The sequence below is a fragment of the Podarcis pityusensis genome (assembly GCF_964106645.2).
Source record: "Podarcis pityusensis genome assembly, chromosome: 3".
NCBI lineage: Eukaryota > Metazoa > Chordata > Lepidosauria > Squamata > Lacertidae > Podarcis > Podarcis pityusensis.
Window position 1 is genome coordinate 72,140,577 of NC_138026.1, and position 16,943 is coordinate 72,157,519.

The 16,943-nt window shown below is 46.6% G+C and overlaps 1 protein-coding gene across 1 annotated transcript in view; it reads right to left on the bottom strand.

The window, feature by feature from the left end:
- Window positions 1–10,535: 10,535 nt before the first annotated feature.
- PDE10A (phosphodiesterase 10A) overlaps window positions 10,536–16,943 on the bottom strand; it is a 120,095-nt gene continuing 113,687 nt past the window's right edge. Inside the window, exon 30 of the mRNA XM_081000765.1 lies at window positions 10,536–11,596. Within this exon, the coding sequence (XP_080856891.1) occupies window positions 11,500–11,596 (97 nt within the window). The 3' untranslated portion in view covers window positions 10,536–11,499. The remainder of the gene's footprint in view (window positions 11,597–16,943) is intronic.

The following is a 16,943-nucleotide window of genomic DNA, read 5'->3' on the forward strand; positions in this document are numbered from 1 at the left end:
GCCTGGAGTTGAGGCTGCTGAACAGATGCTTGGGCTAGGGTGTTGTTTATGAGGGTTTGTTGGGGCCATTGTTGCTGTTGGTTTTTCTATCTTTATTTTAGATTTTGTGTGATTTATGCGGAATTTGTTTCATTTGGTTGTGTATTTTTTAAAATGTTTTATTGTTTATGGCTCCTTTTGTTCTGTTGTAGTGATGTGTTGTTGTTGTTGTTTTCATGTTGCAAGCTGCCTTGAGCATGGTTTGAAGTGTGGAAAAGCAGCCTACAAATAAAACGATGGATGGGTGGATCTGCCCCCCCCCCCTTAAAAATGGGTTCCTGTGTTTTCGGATGTGTACAAGAAAATGGCAGCAAACCTAAGGAAACAAAGCCATGATTCTCCACACAGTTTCACCAGTTCTGTTCTAGCATAAATCTGGAGCTAGGGGCTAATCAGGCATAAAACTGACTTAACTAAGTGGAGAACCAAGCTTTAAAACTGAATGACTGAAGCTAAATACTAAATATATAAAGGGCAGTTTTACTTGGAAAAGATGGTTTTCTATGTAGCCTTGGGGAGCATTTTAATCCCATCATCTCCTATTCCCAGGACAAGCTCCAAAGCAAAGGCAATCTTTTAAAACATCAATTTCCAGGCGCATTGTAGTAATGAGATTTACTTCTTCAACAGTAAGGCAAAAGTGGGGAACCTTAGGCTTAGAGGCCAAATATGAACTCTCACCAGGTTACACCTCCTCTCTCTAAGCCACACCTCTCACTGGCCCTACTTGGTATCCCTGTTTTTGCATGACTGGAAGGTGTCTTTGAACTCTGATGATAGCTCTTGTTTGTCTGGATGGAGGAAAGACAGGGATGTGGGTAGGTGTGTAGAAACTAACCTACAAAGGTAAAATTCCTATGTGTTGCCCTACATCTCCAGCAAAAACTTTAATACACACAGGACATGATAGTCGTGAGCAGGAGGAGTCATATTAATATTGGCCTGCAGGAGCTGCTGGATTGGTCTGGAACATGAGCACCATTTTAAAGCAGCATAAATATTCTTTTAAAAAAGTAAAAAACATCCTCAACATCTAAAGTTAAAACTATGCTTTCAGGCTCCCCAAACCACCCCTTAAACTAAAAACTGCAGCAAGAGTACCCATTAAATAGACTGCTCGACAAAACAGAAGGTCCAAGAATCCAGATTAGAACTATAGTATCAAGAGGACTTGATGCAGACACAAAGAGATGTTTTGGGCAAAATGAGAAACTAAAAAAACTGAAGATGGTTTATGTTCCTCCAGAGGCCAGGAGTTCCACGACGAAGAAAACTCTAGCTCGGATCATCATGCCAATGCTGGGGTAATGTAATAATCTTTGTAGCTGAACTGGCATATACCAGGAAAGAGAGACTCCACTAAGTATTGAGGGCCTTATAAGCCAATATCAATACTTTAAAACTGGCAGGCAGCCAATACAGGTGTAATATGGCTTTGACTACATGCCACTCAATACATAACATTCCACACTAGCTTCAGCTTCTGAGTTGTCCCCAAGGGTAGACCAATGCAGAGGACATTATCACAATCTTCATTATTGGATTTTTAAAAGTTATTTTGGAAAGCATTTTAATGTCTATACCTTTAAACTTTATCCTTAGGTTTACTAAGTCCTGACTGCATCACTTTCATATTTTATTTCTATTCTTTATCCTTGACACTTTCTTTTCAGGATTTTGCAAAGTTAGCCAGTAGTTCAACCCAAAGGAAACTGTTAACCTGTTGCATATTTGTTATAAATATAAGCTGCCTTGGGAAATGCTATAGTCTTGAAAGATGCCTTAGAAATAGCTGAAATAAAGGAATAATTTTCTATGCAGAATCAGAGCAGCTTAATATTCATTTCTTTTCCCAATCTCCTTTTACAAACCTTTCTCTCTCTCTCTCTCTCTCTCTCTCTCTCTCTCTCTCACACACACACACACACACACACACACACTTTTGCTTCAGCTCCACTGAAAAACTAGGTTCACATTTGCTGATAGGCAGCTAGCTGAACATTTGTCCTGAGCCGCTTGCATTTAAGCAGAAAATGACACTGATTGTCACTAAATATAACGAGTGCCGTATGTGTGTTTCATTGGAACCGCAAGCTCAAATTAGCCTGTCAGAATTTCAACGTACCCTGATGCAAACCTGTCAACTGACACAATTAGCTCAAGAGACTAAAGAAAAGGCTTGTCAAAGTCGTCAAGGCTTTCTTCTTGATCAAGTCCTGTCCCTTTGCTCAGAGCCTTTATTAAATCCAACTGCATTCCACACTTCCAGTTAGGTCATTGCTTATACTCCTTGCCTCACGCCAACACCATCGTTTCAGACTTTTAAATGTGTTAATTCTAGGAAGGGCAACATCTTGTTTGCAGGGCCCTAAATTCTGGATTAGCAAGATGAAGATGATGTTCAGCTGTATGTGAATTCTTATCAAAGACTGAACCCTAGTGTTCAGGAGGATTAGGCAACATATTATACTCAGGATACAGCCAGTCTTCAAGAATGGATTTGCAGCCTGATCATCTTCGTCTAGGAAGAAAGACATACAAACAGTGTGCAACATGTATTTGTTTTGTTACAGGAACGCGGCATGTATTTCCAGGAAAGAAAAATTTCGCATTGGGGAAAGGAGAAGCTCACTGCTACTGTCAGGTTTTCGCATGAGTGTGTCTTAGGCGGGCGAGAAGCACTTGTTAACATGTATTTTATTAAGAGACGCTCATTTCTCGCCTTTACACGTTTATTGAAAACCATTTCAGGATCTCACGAAGTTCAGCCTGGCTGTCTGCAGAGAAAACGGTGTCAACACAAGAAATGGGCTCTGAGTTCACTGAACTTGATAGCGGCCTACAGAAATAAAAGTGAATCCAGAGGGACATGAAAGAAGGAAATTTCATCCTTTCCCAACAAAATGCAGGCGCCCTGTTGGAAGTTGCATCAGACCATTTCCTGGCCCTAAACCCACAGGGCTTCGGTCCCCTGGAGCCAGCGCCTATGTTCTCCCACCTTCCTCCAGAGGAAGCCTCCATTGGGTCACATTCCCTTCCACAAATGGAAGAACCCCTTTTTTCATAGATGGGACACTGAATCCAACCAGTGTCTGTGGATGTCCGTTGGCCAAAGGTAATGGGCTTCTACTGGTTCTTCTACCATCATGGTCCTCTCCTGTTCTCATTCCATTGGGAGGATGCCTATCATACCTGTGAGAGTCTCCATCACATCCATATTCTTTAGGCATTAGCTGGCAGCACAGGTTCTAAGCATGATGTTTTCCTATCAACAAGGAACTGGAAACTGTAGCATCCTGGTTGATTGAGTATATGGAGAAATTCCAAGATTCTTTGCAAACATTTCCATACCTAACAACATTTCAGTACCATGAAATAAAGGAATTTCTCCTTGCAGGTATTACACAACCCCAGTCCAAGGACTGCTAAATAAAAACTTCAGATGAACACAGTAAGAAACTGAAAGAGCATAACTAATCTCTTGAACAGTTAAATATTAATTAGACCAGAACAGGACATGGAAATGTTTAAAACAAATGTTCTTGGTGGTATTATTAAATGTTAACTTTTATGCATACTAAATCATTTTGTAGCCAGTTAAAATAGCTTTTGTGGTCTAGCAAATGCATAATTAATATATTTTTTCCTTGCCATTGATGTTTAATAATTAAATGGTGTGCTGAACATTTAGACAGCAAAAGAAGAGAAGCCCTTTGAAAAAAAATGCTATGTTTCTTGAAGAATGTTATAGAGATTAATCATTTCCATTAAAGCTTTGTTGTTATAATTTATTTTACTATACCAAGTAGCAGGCTGTTTAGATCCCTTTAAAGTCTGATTAGGGAGTTATAAGGCTCTTTGCCTATTTCCTGCATCAAATACATTATTCTACATTTCCTAGTTGTGTGGGCAACCAGCATGTGCAGAATAACTAAATGCAGACGCTTTTTAATTTTATTTTTTCGGTCTCGCTTTGATGAACTAGCCTTTAAGCCTGGCAGACCCAACTCACCAGTTAATATCATGAAAGAAAAGGCCTCTTATTGACTGCTCACTCAATATGAGCTGACTCGGTGCCTAGCAGAGCAAAAGGTTTGCTGACGAGAGCTCAGCAGTCTCGGAAAAGCCAGAAGTTAGAGCGGAAACGGCTGCTTGCAGGTGGGAAGTGGTGACCAGGGGACAAAGAGCATACAGAGCTGTGATCTGGATAAATTTTTCAAGTTCTCATCCAGAGCAGGAGCCACAGGCAACATGGGAGGGGGCCTTATTCTGAGTCAGAGACCATTGGTCTAGTCAATCCTTTCAGCTTGGTATTGTCCACACTGAACAGCAGCAGGATTCCAGTCAGTCACGGTTCTCTCATAGCCCTACCTGGAAATGCCAGAGATTGAACCTGCGGCCTTCTTCAGGTCAGGCAGATGCTCTGCTACGGAGATGCAGCCCTGCCCCACAGGTGAGAAAAGAGGAAGAGGCCAAAGAAAATAGCACCAGGTGAGCTCTTCTTTGTGCCTGACTTCATTTGGGTAAGGAACTGGCAAACCCTATTTATTTATTGCTTTTATTTCCTGTTTGATTATAAAAAAGAAAAAGAAAAAACCCTCAAAGTGTTTTACAAAAAGGTAAAATCACAACCATACCTTAAAACATACCAAAATTTTATATATATTACCTCAGCTTTCAAAGCACCATAATGTTCTAGGCTTCTATAATATTCTAGGCCTCTAGGTAATCTTCTAGGTTATGATGTGAGAGGAACAAGGACTGCAAGCAAACCTCATTGACAAAGCTATTTCTAGGAGACTAATGCTCAATAGATTAATCTAATAATGGCTTTTTTAAAAAATCTAACCCCTACTCCCAAGGTATTCCTGATCCACTACCCCTAAATGCTTGATAGCCAATTTTGTGAAGTGATTCCCCCCCCCCCCAGGGTGTCAAGTTGCATGGGCGGTTACTGTAATACACAGTTCAGTGGTGCAGCAGACAGATCCAAAGGTTCCCAACTCAAACCTCAGCAGATATTGATGGATGGAATTTCCAGTCAACCTTTTTCTTCAGGGAGCTCACTGTGGAGTGAATGGTTCACCCCCCCCCCCTTATTTAATCACCACAACAACCCTATCAGGTAGGTTAGGCTGGGGTAGTGTTGCAGCTTGCCTACATCCATCAGTTAATTTCAAGGCTTATAAGAGAATATCTGAAAGTCAGGTCATCCTAGCTGCAAACATCCTTTTAGTTCTTTTTTTTTTTTTTTTTAAAGAACAAATAAATCCTTGATCTGTTGGGTTCTGGCTCAAGTAAACTGCTGAGCCACCCTGAAGCTAGATGCCAGGTGTCAAGAGAGGCAGGGTGGCATAGTGGGTGGAGTGTTAGACCAGGACCTGAGAGGCCGGAGTTCAAATCCCCACTCAGCCATGAAGCCAGTCACTGCCTAACCTGCCTCACAGGATTGTGGTGAGAATAAAATGGAGAGAGGGAGAGACCATGGATGCTACCACGGGACATAAATGCAATAAAAATAAAAATAAAAAGAGGTGGGAGAAGCTTTCCCTGCCAGCCCTAAAGCAACTGAAGGCACATGAGCTCTCCCAGAAGTGGAATGACTACTCAAGCTCACAAAACTATGTAGCTCTTCCGTTCTGCATTTCTAATGGGACAAAGTGACACTGCAGTGCATTCTTCTGTCAATTTAGTGACAGCTGTCCTCCTGGACTGTATCACTTCAGGATGCAGGCAGCACAGATGCCTATGTAAAAAGCATAACCAAGACCTAAGAGTTGCCACCTAACCATCTCTGCGATCTGACAGCCTCCCGCATGCAAGGAATATTCAAATGTGCTCGCCTCCATCCGCATCCTCAGTTGGTATAGTAGTCAGTCCCATGAAAATGCACCGCATTAGAACAATCATAATGTTTACACAGTCTTCTCTTATTATACACTCAGAGGTCATCCAAGTACTACAAGTAAGGAAGTAACAACATATCAGTTCAAATTTCATGAGAGCTACTGCCTTTTTTAAAAGTTTCTTTATATATTTAACATCTTTTTTTCTATTTGTGTATTCTGCAATCACTTGGATTCCACTGCCATCTAGTGGATATTTGAAAATAAACGAGCTGTTTCAGAAAAAACTGAGCATAGCCAGAGCTGTTGTAATGCCTAAATGGGATGAAATGCAATTGAAATGCATTTGTTATACATGGCGCATCACAGAATCCAGCACAGGAGAATCAAAAGTAGGATTGTGTCTGTTAAAAGTAAGAGTGCATATATCTCATTAAAGGAACCCAAGAGAGGAATTTTGCTTTTGCATTGTCTTCAGCTGTTCCGGTAGAAACTCGCCATAAGCTGAGTTAGTGGTTAAACAAACTTTCTTCCTGATTTGGCCAAGGAGCCTGCACACAGCAGCAACTAACCAAATCACCCAGGCCACACTTTTGGGACACAGCAGGGGCCCATGTGCCAGAGATTTGGTTAATAATGCACACGTTTTCCTCTTTGAACTGTTTAACGCGGTTGCATATATCTTTGTTTACATTAGAGAGTATGATAGGGAACAATTACATAAAAATAAAAATAAAACCACAGTAAACACTGGCTATGCAAAGCTTTATCTTGCCTTTCCCTGTGTTATTCAACATCTACATGAAACCACAGACAGAGCTTGTCTGACAGGTTGGGTCCTGGGTGCCGTTGATACGCTGATAAAGCCCCCAGTTCCCTTCCATCATACTTGGGAAAGCACTTGAAGTCCAAAACCTGTCTCTGAAATCAACAAAGGCCTGGATGTAGAAAAAAAGCTGAGGCTTAATCCAGACAAGAAGTGAAGAAAGGAGGGTGTGGTGGCTTCTCCAGTCCTCACCACCCATTCACTTACCTTCTTCAACATCTGACAGGAGCTGCTCCACATTTTTTAGATTTCCCTCAGGCGGCCTTTATCAGTTACGGACGGAAAAGCCACTTCCGAACTGGAGAGGAGGTGGGGTTGCGGGCCCACCCCCTCCCACTCACGCGGGGGCTGGCTCTTAGCCCCCGCGAGAACGAGGGAATCCTCGGGCGCGTCTCCAACCCGGCCAGCCAATTGCCGGGCCGGGGAGGCGTGGCCTATCACATTTAAGGCCGGCGCGCCCGGGGACCGCCCTCTTTGCCCCGTTCCAGCTGCCCGGTTTTCCCATAGAATCATAGAGTTGGAAGAGACCACAAGGGCCATCGAGTCCAACCCCCTGCCAAGCAGGAAACACCATCAGAGCACTCCTGACATATGGTTGTCAAGCCTCTGCTTAAAGACCTCCAAAGAAGGAGACTCCATCACACTCCTTGGCAGCAAATTCCACTGTCGAACAGCTCTTACTGTCAGGAAGTTCTTCCTAATGTTTAGGTGGAATCTTCTTTCTTGTAGTTTGGATCCATTGCTCCGTGTCCGCTTCTCTGGAGCAGCAGAAAACAACCTTTCTCCCTCCTCTATGTGACATCCTTTTATATATTTGAACATGGCTATCATATCACCCCTTAACCTCCTCTTCTCCAGGCTAAACATGCCCAGTTCCCTTAGCCGTTCCTCATAAGGCATCGTTTCCAGGCCTTTGACCATTTTGGTTGCCCTCCTCTGGACACGTTCCAGTTTGTCAGTGTCCTTCTTGAACTGTGGTGCCCAGAACTGGACACAGTACTCCAGGTGAGGTCTGACCAGAGCAGAATACAGTGGCACTATTACTTCCCTTGATCTAGATGCTATACTCCTATTGATGCAGCCCAGAATTGCATTGGCTTTTTTAGCTGCTGCGTCACACTGTTGGCTCATGTCAAGTTTGTGGTCAACCAAGACTCCTAGATCCTTTTCACATGTACTGCTCTCCAGCCAGGTGTCACCCATCTTGCATTTGTGCCTCTCATTTTTTTGCCCAAGTGCAATACTTTACATTTCTCCCTGTTAAAATTCATCTTGTTTGTTTTTGCCCAGTTCTCTAATCTGTCAAGGTCGTTTTGAAGTGTGATCCTGTCCCACCTACCCTTTAGGCTTAGCTAGCTTTGACCTTGCTATGGACTCTGGTTGGGCGCCGCAAGGGGCCTGGTAGGAATTTTTCCACTTGGCGCACTTCCAGCCATTTGGTTTTTTCGCCTACCTCGTAGCAAACATCACAACTTCCTCGGTACTGGCGGTTAGGCATTGGCAGGGGTAATTGTTATGCAAATGAAGGGGGGAAGGAAGCGCCATCACCTTCCCCCAAGGAAAAGGGTAGTCAGGTAGAGGACTCCGGGGGGCATTGCCCTGTCCGAAACCTAGGGAGGTGAGGGCCTACGGCACGCCCCCGAGCGGTGTCACCCGGGGGATCCTAGTTGGCGTACTTCAATGGGACTCCCCCGGCTGGTGGTTAACCCTTCCCGGTCTCCATGCCGGGTAGTCGATAGGAGCCAATGCCTAAGGCCAATACCTTCCAATTCCTGTAATCAATAAAGTTGTGACCTTTTTACGCCCATTAACCTTAAATAATGTGGCCGGTGTCTTTATTTCACATGGGGGGAGGGGACTTGCCACGCAACAGCACTTGGACACCACTTTGCCCAACTTTGTGGCTGCTCACATGTTGTCCCAGTATCCAGACCTTTGCTCTATACTTTCAAGTAAGCCGTGGCTGTGGTGAGCCAAGTAAAAACATATATAATGGAAACAAATCACTTTATTAAATTTATGGGTATTAATCTGATTTGCATAGTTTATTACAAATCTGGTGCTATTTTGGTTGCAGAATATAGGGATTACACATTGTGCTGTTAATATCTTTTATCAGTCCTGGCCGTTTATTTCTAAGCATATATCACAGACACACCAATGCATCATTCTTGATATGATCCAATATATAGCATTTTTAAAATCTGCTTGATTTCAATGGGCAAGTTAACGTTCTCTAAAATCTCTTCCCCACTGGACTCAATGGACTTACAAGTGCTGTACTTTGGACTGTGCCTTCAGATGTTGTAATATTGTGAGGCATTTCTTTGTCAGACAGATTGCAGGTTGATAGTCCAGAATGCTCTTTGATGTCTCTTGAAGGGAGATAATGGTTAAGAGATACCTGGAGATCTGTCTTGACAGGTAGCTGTCAGCAGCATGGAGAGAGAGAGCGCGCCAAGAGAGGGAGGGAGGGAATGGGTGGGAGAGGGAGCTCTGACTCACTTGAAGGTGTATAGGAGTGCAGGGTTGCATCAAACTCTCTCTGGGAGTTTGATGTGAAGTAGTGGATCCATCAATGCAGTTAGATAATTTTAGACTCTGGTCCACATAACTTGGTGGGGGATTATTTTTGGGTAGATCTACATTGCAAACTTCAAAGCAGCAGATTTCAGTGCACATAATACCCTGTTGGATTGTGGCCTCGGACTGGGTTTGATAGTCGATTCCTCTCCCCAGAGAACACAAGGATCTGCAGTTTGGCAGGCTGGGAGTTTTTAAAAGCCTCCCTCACCAAACTGCAATTACAGGATCTCTGGGGAAAGCCAGTACCATTGACGTGGCATGCAACGGATGGCTACAGCATCTATATTTTGATAGCAAGCCCATGTTTTCTAATTCTTGAAAAGTGCCTAGCAATTTTAGATGAAATCATATATATGTGGTTTAATAATCAACCCCTCTTCACAAGGAACTGCGAAATGTAGCTCTGGGAGAGGGAGAGGGGTTTCCTAACTGCTTTTTGCACCGTTTGCAAACTGCAGCTCTCATAATTCTTTGGGTGAAGACGTGACTGTTTAAAGTGCTATTGCAGGGCTTTAAATGTATGGGGTGAATGTGGGCTAGGTGATCCAGCAGGGTTCTTACATTTTTAGGTACACCTCTGTCTACGATGGCATCATTAGAGTTAAGTCTGTGGTAGCTAATACTACACACTCTTACAGCAACTCACTGAATGATAATGACTGCTTACCTGGTCACAGGGTGGACGGCTGTTGTGGCCCATCACACCAAGCTCCTTCCCCTCAGGTGCATTGCCAGGGCTAGGTGGTCGGCCATTGGGAAATTCCCAGGCCAGTCACGGGCTTTCCTGCCATCTGTTGATTTGAATCCTAGCCGGGCCATGTAGGCAGGGCTTTGGACCTGATAAAGGTGGGTTGTCCAACACTGTCTTACACCAACTCACTGACTGATAACAGCATCTTCTCCCTGCTCCCACCCAGAGCCCTTCATCCCCCAAATATGAGTTTCCATATGGGCTTTGGACCTGATGAATCTTTTTCCCCGCCATTCCTATGGGCACAGCAAAAAGCTCTTTTTCTGTTAAAATTTCCACATTGGAAGTGGAATTAACTAAGGCAAGCCTTACACCTCATTTGAAGCCAAAGAGGCGCATGTCACAAATAATTCTGATCAGACTGCAAATGCGGAAAATGCCTTCATCTTTATATATCCATTGCTGGTATACAGGCTATGACTATGTAACCAAAACAGTAAAATGTATCAAAAGGAGAGCACTACAAAGCGGAAACAAAGAGAATGGCAACAGGGAAGAGAGACCAATTTATTAATGTGGTTCAAATAAATCACAGTGCATTTCAAGCAATGAGCTCTTTGTGAGGGGTCTATCAGGAAAAGGAATTGTTCAACTCTATTGCAGTGTCTTGGATGATTTGCTCCAAGAAGCTAATAAACATTGAATCCTATAATGGTACAAAGGATTTGGGAGGTTATCAAAGAAATTGTAATGGATGTGAGCTAGTCTTTTTTTTCTTATAGACTCTCCAGTAAACAAAAAATTGCACAAACTACTTTGAGACTTTTACCACATGAATTAGTAAATTGGTCCTTTGCATCAGCTGGTTTTTAAAAAACAACAACAATGGCAGTAGCATAAACATAATTGTACAGTGGTTGGGGAGGAGGGCACATAAATATTTCCAAAATTAATTCACACGTAAACCTAATTTTATGGAAGATTGAGAACATGTATTGGAAGAAGATGGGCTAGTGTGTGATTTTAATGACACCGTCAGTGGATTGATTTTATACGTGCCATTTAATGGCATTCAGGGGAATAAATCAAAGTCACAGTGGAAAATATCCTTACAGTCAAACCATCCAAGTACTCCATTGAAAAGTTTGAAAGATTACTCCGGACTTAATTTTGAAGTAGACAATAGTACATATTTTGTAACTGCTGTATCTTCTGTCTGCCATTCACTTTACTTCTTGGGTAAAGGAAAGTAATTAATCTGTTTTCAGTTGTTTATGGCAACAGAACCCAGATTTGCCACAGCAAACTTCAAGTATGGTGGGAAATTTTCTGTCAGAACAAGAAGCAACCTATGGGAAACTAAATTAGCATTTTATAGAGTCATAATACATGTTCACATATGCTAAAGAATAGAGACATATTTCTGGTATGTTTGTTTTTTCAAGTAGCATACAATGCACAAGTTCAAATATCTCTCATCATTCATTTTTCACAGTACTGTTTCATTCTTATCACAAAGAATCATCAGAAGATGATTGTTCTAGTGGCACAAAGCATCTTTCTGTTCCTTCAGGTGTCAAGAAGTCCTCCACCATCCCCCACAGATGCCTAAAAACAAATGAAAACAACAACACACTTGTGGCTAAAACCCACTGTGGCAAGTATTTGGCTGAAGCACCCCACCAAACTGTTCTCTACTTTTTTATTAAAGAGTAGCCTCAAATGTTGTGGGGAAAGAGTAATTTGCTCTCCCATCTTCTCACTATTCCATGTTGATTTAGCACTAGACAATCTACAAGGGAGAAATTGTCAACTGTTCATTTATCTAAGCTAGAAAGACTCAAATTTAGAAAATATTTTACCCTTGCCGGATTCAATGCCCCTCCCATATTCAGAACGAATATGCCCATGCAGTTGGAAGGAAGTTGAAACTGTTATTCATGTCCTACTATACTGCCATTATTACAGAGATATACTTTCAGTATTTATCACCCCAATCATGCAACGAATCCCAAGCAGATCTGATGACCACAACTTAAAATATCTAATAGAGAACAGGGAATCAGAGATTACCTCAAAAGTGGCTAAATTCTGTGCTGCTGCTGCTGCTGTTGCTATACAATTAAGGAGAAAAGCCCTGAATGAATCCTAAGGTCAATGTCTTAGCACACATATTTTAAATTAGCGGTTGTCAGGGGTTCAGGAGCAGAGGCAAGGGCAAGGGAGGAAACAGAGAGCGAGGGGGAGGAGGCAGAAGAAAAGATGAGTGATGACGACGACCCGAGATCTCCGAGTCTTTCCAGTGAATCAGAAGATTCACAGAAAGGAGCACCAGTGGCCAGGGCGAGGGGGGAGCCTAGGGGGACACCCCAGGAAGATAGAGCCAGAGGGGACTCAGAGGGGAGCAGTTGGAAATCGGGACCAGCGTCACCGCCAGAGAGCAGGGAAGAGGAAGGGCGCCAGGGATCAAGCGCTGGCAGCTCACAACAGGGGGGAGGGCACGAGTCAGGAGTGGCCACACCTCCATCGGGGAGCGAAGAAACGGTCAGACGGAAGGTGGAAGGTTGGGCGCGCGTGCCAAGTTCAAATGCACAGGAAGGTGGCGCAGTAGGCAGCCCGGAAAGGGAGCCAGGTCCTAAAGCCCGGCGCAAGGAGACAGGAGGGTCCGGGGGGTCGGCGTCAGAAGAATCCCGGAAGGAAGAGACCCAGGGGGGCAGAGGGACCCAGAGAAGAACAGTCAGGCGGAAAAGGTGGAGCAGGGCTAGGATATTAAGTTGGTGTACAAGGGGCGGAGACTCAGACGGAGCTTCGCCGGTCTAACCATGAGACGTAGAGTTGCACGCAGCAGTTTGAGAATGGAAACTGTAACTCAATAAAGACTTTTATTTAATGATCGCTGGCTAGCGTGATCCTCTGTGAGCTAGGATCTGGAAGCAGCTCTGACAGTAAGCTCCGTCTCTAAATTGTGGGCATCTACGGCCTCGCGGAGAGGAGAGAAAGCGGGTGCCTACTAGCGAGCTCACGAACGGCAGACAACATGACGGCCGAACAGCAGATAGCGGAACTCAGAGAAGCAGTGACACGACTGAATGCCGAGGCTCTTGCATCCAGGAAGAGAGAGGAGGACGCAGCTGCCGCCTACAGGGATCTCCAGGTCAGGTTGGAAGTGCTTACGAAGCAAGGGCAACTGACACCCAAACCGGAGGGGATTGGGTTGGGGAGACGAACAGGCGGTCTGGTCTCTCACTTCGATGGGAATTTGCAACAGTACCCCAACTTTAGAGCAGATGTAATGTGTGCACTGCAACTGCTGAACAAAGACTTTAGAGATGAGCAAGAGAAGGTGGGATTCATCATGTCCCATTTGCATGGAGATGCTAAAGCATGGCTGCGCAATTTGTGGAGAGATAAGGATCCGGCGCTCCAAAATGCGGATGCCTTTATTAAAGCGATGGATGGGTGCTTTTTATCAAGCATTGACGTGGATCTTGCTCGGCAGCAGATACATGGACTGAAGCAAGGGAGGGCCAGCGTAAGGCAGTACCATGCCCGCTTTTTCGCTTTGGTCAGTGCCCTGGAATGGGACAGAGATTCGGCTCCTGTAAGAGACCTGTTTTGGGAGGGATTGCACGGCTCGGTTAAAGATGAAATTGCGAGGGGGGAGAGACCCCGGACCACGCAGGAGATCGTTCAGAGGGCGCTGGCGGTGGGGGTGCGGCTGGAAGAACGTCCGTGGAGCAGGGACGAAGGGCGTGGAGGGCGCGAACCAGCCAGGGGCTCCTCCTTCCTTCCCAGAGAAGCAGCGCGTGCGCAATCCACGCCTCCACCAGGAGGAGGAGCGGAACCTATGGAGGTTGGAGGTGCAAGGGCTCAGTCAGCAGCCAGAGCCCTAGCACCGGCAGCAGTGAAAGCGAAGCCTCCTAGAGGGAACAGGAAGTGTTACATCTGCGATGATCCACAGCATATGGCGAAAGAGTGTCCCCAGAGGCTCCACAAGCACACTGCAGCCTCAGCAATGGTAACTGCAGCAACGCAGCAAGGAGAACCACAGCAGGGAAACGACGGAGTCTGGCTGGAGAAAGAGGCACTGGGGCCCAGCCAGACGTGTCAGTGAAGCAGTCCCCAGAGATTTTACAGCCCATGGACCCCCTCCCGCCCAAACCAGTAGTGAGGCTCACCGCATCGCTCCAGCTGCCCAATGGAATCACCATGGACGTGCCAATCACCATTGACTCAGGAAGCAATGCGGACTTTATAGGGCAGGACTTTGTCGACCGGCACGCTACACAGTTGCTGCCTGCCACGCTGCCCCTGCAGGTTGTCACGGTGGATGGCAGGGAGCTGCTAGGGGGGCAAGTGGTGAAGCAGATGCCACCAATGGTGATGCGACTTGGGAATCACAGGGAAATCATCAGCTTCAATGTCACTCAACTATCGGACACGCCCATTGTATTGGGCATGAGTTGGCTGGACAAGCACAGCCCGACGCTGGCTTGGTACCAGAGACAGCTGACCTTCGGCTCTTCCTTTTGCGCTGAACACTGCATCGTGCCCCGGCAGGAAGGAGAGGAAGAGGAGTCACAGCTGCAACTAGGCACGCTGCAAGCGGTTCCCCACAAGTACGCAGAATTTTTGGAGGTTTTCTGCGAGAAGGAGGCAGACAGGCTACCCCCCCACAGACCATATGACTGCAAAATTGACCTGCTGCCGGGGGCGGCGCTGCCCAAAGGGAAGCTGTATTCCATGTCTGAGGATGAACTGCAGGAACTCAAAGAGTTCATAGATCATAATTTGGAGCGCGATTTCATCCGAGAGTCCAAGGCAGCGGGGGGCAGTCCGGTATTCTTTGTTAAGAAGCGGGACACGCCCCAAAAAAGACTTGTAGTGGACTATCGCATTTTGAACAGTGTGACCAAGCCATCGGACTTCCCCATGCCCCGAATCGACGACCTCCTCGCAAAGGTACGGAAGGGCAGCGTGTTCACCAAGTTGGACCTGCGAGGGGCGTACAACCTCATTCGCATGCGGGAAGGAGATGAGTGGAAGACAGCCATGTTCACGCCCCTGGGCACCTACGAATATAGAGTTATGCCTTTTGGATTGCAAAATGGCTCCCACGTTTTTCAAGCTTTCATGCATCACGTGTTGGCGGGGCTCCTCTACAAGACGTGCGTCTGTTTCTTGGATGACATCCTGATCTTTTCGGAATCGCAGCAGGAGCATGACAGACACGTCAAGGAAGTGCTGAGCAGGCTACAGCAGCATAGGCTTTACGCCAAGCTGGAGAAGTGCCAATTCGACGTGACGGAGGTGGATTTCCTGGGCTACAAGTTGTCTGACAAGGGGCTCGCCATGGACAGCGCCAAGGTTCGAGCAGTGTTGGATTGGAAAAGCCCACGCAACCGGAAGGAGGTCCAACGGTTTGTCGGCTTCGCGAACTTCTATCGCAAGTTTATCAAAGGCTTCGCCATGCAGACAGCGGCCATCACGGACACGCTCAGCTCCAAGAAAAAGAAGTTCATCTGGACAGAGCAGGCGGAGCAGTCCTTTCAGGCACTCAAGCGTCTCTTCGCGTCGGAAGAGCAGCTGCTTCATGTCAACCCCAGCAGGCCGATGAGGGTGGAGACAGACGCTTCGGACAGAGCCGTGGGAGCAGTCCTGCTGCAGAAAGACCAGCAGGGGGCTTGGAGGCCGGGAGCGTTTTACTCCAGGAAGCTCAGCAAGTCTGAACAGAACTACACCATCTGGGACAGGGAGTTGCTGGCCATTCATGCAGCATTCAAAGTGTGGAGGCACTTCCTGATCGGCGCCAAGCACACGGTGCAGGTCTGCACGGACCACAAGAATCTGGAGCACTGGCGCACGGCACAGTTCCTGAACCAGAGGCAGATACGTTGGGCTGAGTTCTTTGCGAACTTCGACTTCCGAATAGAGTATGTCCCGGGGGACACCAACATCATGGCGGATGCTCTCTCCCGTAAGCCACAGTATCTGGAGGAGGCAACGCCAGCGGCCGCCATGCACATCTTCGCACCGACAGTGTGGGCGTGCGCTGCGGCAACAGTTGACCTGGAGGCGGTGCGACGAGCGTTGCAGGATGACTCCTTCGCGCAAGCAAAGATGGCAGAGGTGCGCAGGGGCACGGCAGCGACCGACGAGTTCCAGCTGCGAGATGGATTGCTCATCCGTAAAGGGGCCATCTACGTGCCGGGAGGCGAACTTCGCGCCAAGGTACTGCAGCAGCTGCACGACGCGCCCACTGCCGGGCACTTTGGCAAGGAGAAGACGGTGGACTTAGTCGCCAGAGACTTCTGGTGGCCCGGAATGAGAGGGGAAGTCGCGGACTACGTGGCGAGGTGTGACACCTGCCAGAGGGCCAAACCAGTGCACAGACCGCCGGCCGGACTGCTGGAACCGCTGCAAACTCCGTTCGAACCATGGGAGAGAGTGGCCCTGGACTTTGTCACGGATCTGCCCAGCTCGAGGGGCAAGACGGCTGTGCTGGTGGTGGTGGACTTGTTCTCCAAGATGGCACATTTCATTCCGTGTGCGAAGGTGGCCACGGCGGAACAAACCGCCAAACTGTTCATAGACCACGTGTTCAAGGTTCACGGTCTGCCGCGGTCTATTCTGTCCGACTGAGGGCGACAGTTCATCTCGAACTTCTGGCAGAAGCTGATGGGCTTCCTGAACGTCAAGATCAACCTGGCGTCGGCTAGACACCCGCAGACCAACGGGCAAGCGGAGCGAGTCAATGCCATCATGCAGCAGTACCTGAGATGTTATGCGAATCAACAGCCTGCGACGTGGGTGGATTACCTGCCTCTCGCCGAGTTCGCCTACAACAACACGAAGCACGTGTCCACGGGGGTCACGCCATTCTTCGCCAACAACGGGAGGCACCCCAGAACCTTCCCGGGACTGGAAAGAATGGGGGAGGGGGAGCCGCAGACAG